General features: G+C 40.4%; 1 protein-coding gene across 1 annotated transcript; it reads right to left on the reverse strand.

Moving 5' to 3' along the window:
- Positions 1-9,058: 9,058 nt before the first annotated feature.
- On the reverse strand, positions 9,059-9,796 carry LOC311589188 (U1 small nuclear ribonucleoprotein C-like). Its single transcript, XM_084767503.1, has one exon. The coding sequence runs from the start codon at positions 9,767-9,769 to the stop codon at positions 9,290-9,292; it is 480 nt and encodes a 159-aa protein (XP_084623629.1). The 5' UTR covers positions 9,770-9,796; the 3' UTR covers positions 9,059-9,289.
- Positions 9,797-10,352: the final 556 nt, after the last annotated feature.

The following is a 10,352-nucleotide window of genomic DNA, read 5'->3' on the forward strand; positions in this document are numbered from 1 at the left end:
CGGATTGTGTAAGTGCCTAAGAGAAAAATGCAATTTTGGCCTCCTGTAATTTTGAGAAAAGCTGTTCTGACTTTAGAAGTGACCATTATTATTATTATTATTATTATTATTATTATTATTATTATTATTATTACATCTATATATATTTATTACTTATGTTGAATAACCAATAATAAGATTACTGAAGAACATGATCACAAGCGATCTGATATCCCTTCTTGGCGAAGGCATGTCTATGACTCTCCGTCTTAGGTCTGGACACACTATATTGTCCTAAGCAATAGGTTAGAATTGGAGGGATGTGCTTTCCAAAGCTCCAACCTGCTATGTAAGAACTTCAAGTTCGGAGACGCTATGCAAAACACCTTAATCAAAGCATCACATAGGCTCCAGGTTTCAAGTTTCTTCAGATCAGGCACCAGATACATGAATGAAGAATACTCAGGATGATTCTAGGTTCCAGATTTTTGTGTTACCTCTTAGTATTCAATTATTTTCAGCAAAAACTTCAAGCACTGAGAAGAAAGAGGAGGAGGAATAGGAGGAGGAGGAGAAGAAGAAGATGAAGACAAAGAAGAAGCACATTCAATCTGTATTCTTTTTAAATGTTTGAGCCATAGATATGTGGGAATTTAGACTCAATTTACTGAGATGTAAATGTGACTGGGAACACATTTGATATACTTATAACAAAGCCTGAATAATTTTTTTTGTCATAGAAAAAAGACGCTTAGCAATGTTTGAGTATAACAAGGAAGAACACTCTCACTGGAACAGTGGGAAGTCCATGATCTAAATAAAGAGGTGTCCTGGCAACGAGCTGAAGGTCCCACCTCATTTCCTTATCTCTGCTAACAACACAAGAGAATAGATATGGAATAAGTAACACCTTTTCATTTCCTATAGAATGTAGAAAAAAGCTAGAGTGCTCAGAATGACATTCCCAAGGAGCAAAGGGCAATGTGTAGTGACAATATTTGGTTTCTTTGAAAACACAGAAATGTTATGTGAATATGGCTTTTGTCCTAACTCCAGGCGTGCAATATGCGGCTGCTTCAGATTGTCCACAGCAGCTGACTGTGATTTGCCCCATGCTCTAGCAGGAGCATGATTCTACCAGCTGAAGATAGTTTATGTTTGGAATTCTTGGGACTCAGAGGGTAGATAACTACCAGAGTCCTGAGGGGGTGAAGGTGGCTACTGCTCCTCCTCCTCTCCTCCTCTTCCTGTTGTTGCTGCTGCTGCTGTTTCTGGTTACTGTTTGATTGATTGCTGGTTGCTGCATAGAGATATCCTGACAACAAAGACCAAATTTCCCCCAAGGAATTTGAAGTCCCTAACCAGCAGGAAGTAGTCTAACAATGTATTGATGCCCCCTTTCCCCTCTAACCTTTGCTCTCTCCCACCTAATGTTGGGGGGTTGGAAGGGATAGGGGTGGTGTAGGGAGGCAGGAAAAAGAACCCGATAAAGTACTCCTAATATAATGTGATGTGCTTTCCAAATCCAGGTCCCAAGAGGCCAGACAGCTTCTGCATTGGGCCTAGAGCACAACTTTTAGGACTGTAAATGTAAGAAATGTAAGGAAAAGGTTGCTGGAAACTCAAGTGCAGGGTGTTGTCAGTCAAGTGTGTTCTCAGAGTAAAGATGCAGGCACAGTGAAGATGCAGGGATGGATCGTGAAGATGCACAGAGAGTGAAGCAGGAAGCGACATTTTATAGCACAGCTTCACTCTGAACTTAATCTCTATTACCCTGGATTGTGGACCTGAGTCTGGTGCCAGTGGATCTGGGTCTAGAGCCCGGTAGGTCTGCATCCAAAGCCAGGCAGGTCAGTCCAGGAGCTTCTTGCTTCCAGATGGGAAGGATGAACCTTGAGATCAGAGGTCCCTTCTCTCTCTCAGGGACAGCTAGAGGGAGGAGTCATGTTCCTAGCCTCTCAGAGGAGGTGGGGAATGAGCTTTATAGTTAGCTCCTTTTCAGAAAGAGACTGCAGGTCTCAATAGGAAGCTCGGGTGTTCCAGAAGATCTAAGTGTCACAGCTCTTTGGTTCATCAATCACTCTAGGTGTGGCAGGGGATATGCCAAAAACTCTCTGGCAGACAGGGTGAGATGCAGACTTGGTGGATACTTCCCCAGTGGTTAGCACTGAGTTACCACCAGTGGTTGAGTGGCCCCAGTGACTGCAAAGGCAGTTCTTCCATTGCTACCTGATCACCAGGCAGCCAGTGGCGATTCCCCCTGAAATAAATGGATTCTCAGAGGGTTATGGTGGAATGAGAAATCAAGCCCAACTTTACTTATGAACCAGGGATTTATAAGCCCTAAGGGAGTTGAGTCAGGGAGTTGTGAGGGTGTATGTACCTGATTTGCTAGGGCTAAAGGTGCCAGATACTTCTTCTGTATACAGTGCCTAAATAACACTGGGCCTTGTCACAGGAAGGAAAACAACAGTACTTAATCATCCTATGTGTGAGGGGATGGCACCTGGGTATAATTAATGGCTGTTTGCTGGAGGCTAGGATCTCAGCACAGGGTCGAGTATTTCTGGGAATTCCCTGTGCTTGTTATCAAGAAAGGGCTGGGCCTGTATTTTTTTTTTAGGACTATGTGACTCCCCTTACAAGATTTGGGGTTGCCAGGATGGACTGAGGACCCTTCAGAGAAATGAGAGTCCATTCTTCATAGTCTGGCTCAAAATGGCTATGCAGAGAAACCAGATTTCCACCTTAACCAGTAGAGTCCAACACTGGATATGTAGAACCAACCAGGAAGTGTTTAATGTGTAGACTGTATAATGGGTGATGTATAGACTGACTATTTTTGGAATGTCAGTTGGAACTCAGATGGAAGCTATTGAAAATTGATTTTCCCTAACTTGTTTTTCTGAATGGGGTGGAAAAAATGATCTTAGTAGTTACCAGGAAGCAATGTTTCTTTGCCTAGCCTATTTTTACAAAGACCTATGAAGGTTGATTTTATTTCTTCTGGAAATAAAAATAGTAATCAAAACCCATCCTTGCTTCTTCCACTTGCTCTTCCCACTCAACAAGGTAAAGATTTACATGGGAAACAAAATAAGTATGTCTGTATCAAGCAATGATAGCAGTCATTTAATAATTGGGTGTCTCATATAAGAAAAATTAGATGCTAAACATTCAAGATAGTGATGGGACAAAGTATTTAATCTTTGAATACTCTTTTTCTAAAATTTAAAATATGTAGCTAAAACCAAATTCATATAGTTCTATATGTCAAGTAAAAGGGACTTGTGAACCAAAGGCAATGTTGACCTTAGCAATTTCAAGATTTAAAATGTAGAGGAAAGTCACACCAGAGAAATCACTTCATTGTCTGATATAGATGTATACATTTCAAGTCATTAGGTCTTTGGTGAAACTTCTTAGTAAATAGGTTTGTCAAGCAATAATGGATAAGATGATGAATCACATTGTAACTTTATCACTCACATATGTAACATGAGCATTAATAGTAAAACAACATGTTTTCTGATGCTACACATTGGTAAAGACTTTAAAATAGGCAATTCAAGTTAGAAATTAAGCAATTGAAATTTATGATAAAACCAGCTACACTTATATTAATGAAGTTATTTAATTTCTGACTTACACAAAGAAAAAGTGTAGTAGGTGGCCACCCATGGTGGTCTTTCAATAAAATGAACTGCAGTCAATCATCACAGTAAACATCTTAAGAGATAAGTGAAAACAATAATTGCCTTGTTGAAATATGTCTAGCAATGTGATTTAGTGACTCTAAGCTCAGCCAGGGGTTACTCAGAAAGTTTTAATAGAGAGCTCACAATTCATAATAAGCTCACATTTTGCAAATCAAGTTTAATCATGAATGAATGAATAACACTCTCTCTGCACTTCTTTCCAAGGAGCATGCTTGTGAGGGATCAGCTGATGGACCTGAAGCAACTTTACCACTGCAAGTGAGGCGTCATGTGCATGCCTGTTCTAAGAATAATTCTCCGTGTTTGAGATGCAAAGGCATGCAAACTTTATTTTTCCTGTGTAAAAAACCAACAAGCAAACAAAAAAAAACCAAAAATCAAGCCAAACCAAACCAAAACCTTATCAGTGATCCTCATACGATTATCATTCTTGCAAAGATATATGAATGCAAACTGCCGATTTTCAAGGAAGGGCACTAAAAATTTTATATGCAAAGGGGAAAGAATGGAAATCATAGCCACGGCAGAAGGAGAACATTAACAAAAATATAAAAGCATGCCCAAGACTTCTCTTTCCTCTACTGAGTAGTTTAGTAGGGAAGACAGATAGATGGAGAAACAAACAGAAAAAGCATGACATAGTAACTTCCTGCTGCCACTGTAGCAAACTCAGGCTCATTAGCTTAAAATGAAACTTGGTCTCACACTTTGGTCCTCTAGCAACCTCATGAATTACAGTGAAGACTTAGGAGCTCTATGTCCTTGCCTGAGTCACCACTAGCACCAGAAACGGCAGGTCGTGAACTTCTCGCTCTATGGATTTCTCTGCCTCTCTGCTTCATTTTCTCACCTTTCTAGCTTCCCTATTTACCTTTAAGATAGCACCTGCTTCCCTTGAGCCCGCTGTGTTTTAAAGGATTGGAGACAAGGAACATCTTTCGACTTCTGACTTTCGCGGATAGTGATGCATCTGCGCTGTGCATGGGACAACCCAGGCACAGCAGGAGATGTCTGAGGGCAGTGTCTGGAGGCTCTGACGTTGTCCTCACAGGCCAATCACACTGCCAACCTTCTTGTGGCAGCTGCAATAATTACTTTCTCATGACTCGTCTTAACATAGGTATTATTCAGAATGTTGAAATTTGTGGTGTTGAAACATGCATGGGAGAACAGTCAGAAAAAAATTTCAGTTTTGTCCAGCCATATGTAGGAGTTAGGTTGGTTTCCTTAGATGATGATGATGATGATGATGATGATGATGATGATGATGATTTTGGTTTTTCGAGACAGGGTTTCTCTGTGCAGCCTTGACCATCCTGGACTCTCTTTGTAGACTAGGTTGGCCTCAAACTCACAGCAATCTGCCTGCCTCTGCCTCCTTGAGTGGTGGGATTAAAGACGTGTGCCACTAAGCACAGCTTCTTTAGCCACTTTTACTTAATAAAAGAATTCTAAGTATGATATTTTTACTCTGACAAATCCATTATACTTGAAACAATATCATATATCTATATATTTTCTGTAGTCAGTTTTATTATTAAAATATTAATTAGTAAAATTACTTCACATTTATTTATGCATGTGTAGATATTCTACAGAGTAAAGTTGGATCATCAGGCTGGGTAATAAGCTCCTGTTTGTTCCAAGTAGAAAGTTGCTTGGTCTCTCATACAAGTAGACCCTCCTGAGCCTATTTCTCACAACCTATAGGCATTCCCACATTTGCTGAGGTTTTAAGATAAGCATTGAGCTCACTGAATATGAGTGGAACTCACATTCTCAGATTTGGCGTATCCCTTGTTTCAGTTCCCTAATTCAAGGTCTGTGAAGATCCAAACCCTACCACCTGACCTTTGCAACTCCCCCCACATTTAAGGTCTCAGTCCTCCTTTCTCCCCAGTTTGCGTATAATCATCGGTCAAGGTTTGGTTTTAGCAATGTGTGGCAGAAATTCAACAAAAATATAGTTGTTATTTTTCTTTTCTTTGTAGATGCTCAGATTGACCCAAGAACTTTTCACCTTGCCAGTCCCCCACTTCAGTCTGTTACGTTTTCTCTTCTTGGTTGCAAGATGTTGACCTTGACTTCAATCTTTTGACCTAGGTCTCAAGACAGAGAAGGAATTGTTGGGGTGTCACCTACATTAGAAATCACAAATCCCCATTGAACTACTACTTGTATCTTTCTGGCAAGAACGGTGTCCATGGGTGCATTGCACCCAGAAAATAAAATGTGGTTCTTCTAAGAAAGAAGGCTGCAGAGATATTGGATGGGTATCAATAGTGGCTACCACATGTGTGACTCTTTAGCTGTCAGGAAGAGCGTATCATTCACCAGTTTCTGCCCCAAATTTCTCCATACTAAACATTTCAATAGTTTCATACTCCATGAAGACCTGCCATGATTTACAAAGGGCATAGCTGCCTTGCTGGATTCCTAGCTACACTCATTCCTCTGCTGTGCTTTGGACACACTGTCCTCCCACAAAAAGGTTCTCATGTTATGATTTGATCTTCAGCACGGGGGTGGTGACAGTGTTATGTAAACTTTTAGAGTAGGGTCTAAGAGGTCCTAATTAGGTCATCGAGAATGCTTCCCTCAGAAGGAACAGATGGAGTTATGACTGCTCATTCTTGTAAGCAGATCATTAAAGTAGAACATGCCCAGCTCTTTCAGGACTCAGGATTCCTGCCCCACCACACAGTCACTTCTTTCTCTCTCTTTCCTCCTTCCTCTCTTGTTCACTACTGCCATCTGCTAGGAGGTCATAATCCGAGCGGAGCCAAAGCTACAGTGATGAGTTAAAAAAAAACCCAAAACTGTAAGCTAACTAAAACCCTTTTCTTTATAAACAACTCAGACTCGACTATTTGATTGTACATAACAAAATGTCATATTATATCCATGATTCACACCCCAAGGATATCAGATATAATACAGATGTGCTTAGAGCTAGCTGTTAATAAAATGAGCTACATGGTGCTTGATGCAAAAATCATAGTTTAGTGTGAATGAAAGGAAGATTCACATCTTACATATCCATTATCCAAACACCATCTGCATTTGTATGCCTGTGAGCGTCAGGAAGTCAGTATAGGCATTGTCATTTCTTTACTTAGCAAAACTCTAGAACATAGTGGTTTTTAAAAATTCTCTTAAAGGTTGGATGAATGAAGAAGCAAAATGGAAAAATAAGTAGGAAAAGTTGGAAGGAAGAAAAGAGAGCATATTAAATACATTCAGAGATTTCATTAATCTTAAAGCAGAGTGGAAACAACCAAGATACATCAATGTGTCTAAATACTAAACAGAGTCCTTGTGCTCTGAGGCTTTGGTAACTGAAACACAAGGCTGATTCTAATGTCTTAAAACTTGAAAGTAAGATGCAGTCGCAAAAAGGTAAATAGAAACTTTAAAGCAAATTTAGAGCAGAGATATGGAAAACTTTAAAGTATATTTTCTTCTGAATACTAGTCATAAATACTAATACATGCACATATATATTGGCTACTCACTTCTCCAACTCTCTCTTATTTCTCTCCCATTTTTATTTCTACATGTCTCTTTCTTAGGTTTGTGACTTTTAGTTTTGTTTTGTGACCCAGTTAGCTTAACCAGGGCCATCTGTGTGAACACCAGATTGCAAGGGTCCATTGGAGGTTGGTGTGAATTGTGGAAGAAATGTATCCTTGAATTGAGTGGTGTTTTAAAAATACAAAACGAACAAACAAACAAACAAACAAGCATGATCTGACATCTGCCTCCCAAATGCTGGGGATTAAAGACGTGCACCACCACGCACAGCAAGATTTATTTTTAAAAACAAGCTTCTCTTACTCGCTAATTTAAAAAAACATATATTTTTATTTTCTATGAATGAGTGTTTTGCTTGCTTGTGTGTCTTGCTCAAGGAAGCCAGAAAAAGGGGTTAGATTCCTGGCACTGTAGTTAGAGATGGCTGTTAGCTAGGTGGGTACTGGGAACTGAACCTGGGTTCTTTGCAAGAATAACAAATACTCTGAATCACTGAGTCATTTATTTAGCCCCTTTCTTTGTCCTTCATGAAACAAACATTTTTATTTTTAGATTGTAATTCAGCAATGAGGCCCATCCTCTGCTTGGAGGTGGGTCACTATAGGTCAGTAGTAACTAGATACTGTATATAAATTTCAGCAATCCATATTTCAGGAAGGTTAAATGCACGCAAGAGTAAACAGTAGAAAATTGTTATCATCTTTCTTAATTACCCACATCAATGGCTAGTCTTGAGATTGAACCATGTCTGTGTCCACTTTAGGCCCTAAAAGTCTAAAACAAACAAAGTTTCAGGCACATGGCCTTGCTAGCTTACACCTGTAAAATACAGGTGTTACATACAGGTTTACTCTTTATTGCCACCACCTCAAGATGCTTTATGGATAAATTCATCCTCATAACCTCAGTTTAGGAGACAGAAAATGTTGTCTTCACCTTCTGGAATGACAAATTGAGCCATCCATGGATCTTGGCTCATATCCATTTAGTAGAGCTAGAGTGCAAAGTGGAAGAAATGACCTCTGCTCCTTGGTGTGTGGCTTAGAGTTCTACTCTGAGATATGGCAGTCATGTAACTGGTAAATTGCCCATCAATTACGTTGTGAAATTCATTCTCAAAAGAGAATTTCCTCTTGGTTTATTTCAAAATGTATACCACACAGGGACAGGCTATTTCATCACCTAGCATTTTCTCTAGTTGAACTAGGAATTAAGGGTGGGGGGTAGGAGGCAGGGAAATCTTGCTTTTTCAAATGCATGTATGAACTAACAAATATTGTATTTAAAGCCCACTATACATGAGTCAAGCCAATTAGAAAAATAACTGCTTTAGTTAAAATGTGTAATAAATATATAGCTAAATGTAGGCCATATGGTATAAATATGCACATACGATCTAAACAATGTATTAAAAACAAATACATATGGACTCACTGCCCAGCTTAAGAAATACATATTTCCAACAAGCTTGAGACCTTCTTTCTCCTCCACCAAAAGTAGCCACTAAATGATGTGTTTGTAATTTTCTTAGAGTCTTCCCACATGCGAAATAATCCCTAAACAGAAAAACAACATATTGTTCCATGTGTTTTGAAGCCTATATAAACGGGATTATAGTGTATATATTGTTTCGTGCTTTGCTTCTTATGTCTTTGTAACTTCAATACTTCATTTTGTTATGTGTGCACTACATTTATTTTTATGATTTTTGTGTTAAGTGTTATTTTTTGTTTATTTTCTCCCTTGTCCTTCTCTCCCTACTTCTCTTTTTCTCCCTTCTTGCTTTTCCTTTAATTCAGCTGCAGATTGCCTTTGTGTCATTCTTTATTTCCTTTTATTCTTTTTTTTTTTTAACCAAAACAGTTGACAACTTTATTTTCACATTCACAATGAGTGAAAACTGTCCTTTTTTAAATACCACTTCTTCCCTGCAAAACTATTCTGTTGAGAAGGGGAAGTTTACTCGTCATGCAGCTAGAAAACACTCAGGCTCAGCACCGTGATCTCCTGGGGAAACAGAACAAGAAAGACACAACTGATAAAGGGCCTTTCTGCTCTTATCTGTCTGGCCGAGTCATGCCAGGCCGGGTGGGCACCATCATGAGGTGTGCAGGAGGTCTCATCATTGGAGGCCCAGGCATCATGGGCATGTGGCCTCCCATGGGCGGCCTCATTCCAGGAGCAGGTCCCACAGGCATCATCCCGGGAGGAGGAGGGCCCATCATGGGCATCATGGGAAGGCCACCCATGTGGGGCGCAGGCATCATGCCAGGACCAGGAGGGCCCGGGAGGCTGGGGGGAGGTGGGATCATCGCCTCTGCTGGAGGAGGAGCAGAGAACGGAGCTGGGGGGATCTTTCCTTGTTGAAACGCAGCGGTTGTTTTGTCAGTCAGGCTCTGGGCCTGCTCCTCCATCCATTTCTGGTAGTAGTCTTTCACATTCTCCTTGTGTTTCCTGCCACTGCAGTGTATCTTCCTCACAGACGGAGAATCATGGGTAAGATACGTATCACAGTAGTCACAAAAAAACCTCGGCATGTTGCTCCGCGGGCCCTTGGCAGCCCAGTTCCTTTTATTCTTTTTCCCGTTTTATTTTTTCCTTCCTTCCTCTCTTCTGCTTCCTTCTTTCTCTTCTTCCTCTCTCTCCCCTTCTTCCCTCTCCACTGCCCTCTTCACTTCCTTCCTTCCTTGTTTGTTTGTTTTTGTCATTGAAATCAATTCTGCAGCAGCCACTCCTACGCCCATAAGTGGTGGCAAAGTGCAATCACTGCTTGATCTGGTACACAAACAGGCTGTTTGAAAAGTGACCTTAGTAAGTAAGCAGAGTTCTTGGGGTGAAGCAGGACCAGAACCCAGCAGAGGGTTCTGTCTTCTGTGGTCTAAACTTCTGGGTCTCTCTAAAAGCTCTGTGTGGCTCCCGATCTCCTGTATTTGCAGGACTCTAAGAAAGTAACCAAGGAAAGTGATACCACGGGAGTGAATTCTTGAGTTTATATGCTTAGTGTCATTGTGTGGAGAGATACAGGAGAATATTTTTCTCCCACTGTGGGAGGACATAGCAGAAGATGTGTCCACCTGACAATTAGGAGAAAATCCTTGATCTAGAACTTGTGAGTTGTGA

This window comes from Acomys minous (genome assembly GCF_964271855.1).
Source record: "Acomys minous genome assembly, chromosome: 18".
Lineage (NCBI taxonomy): Eukaryota > Metazoa > Chordata > Mammalia > Rodentia > Muridae > Acomys > Acomys minous.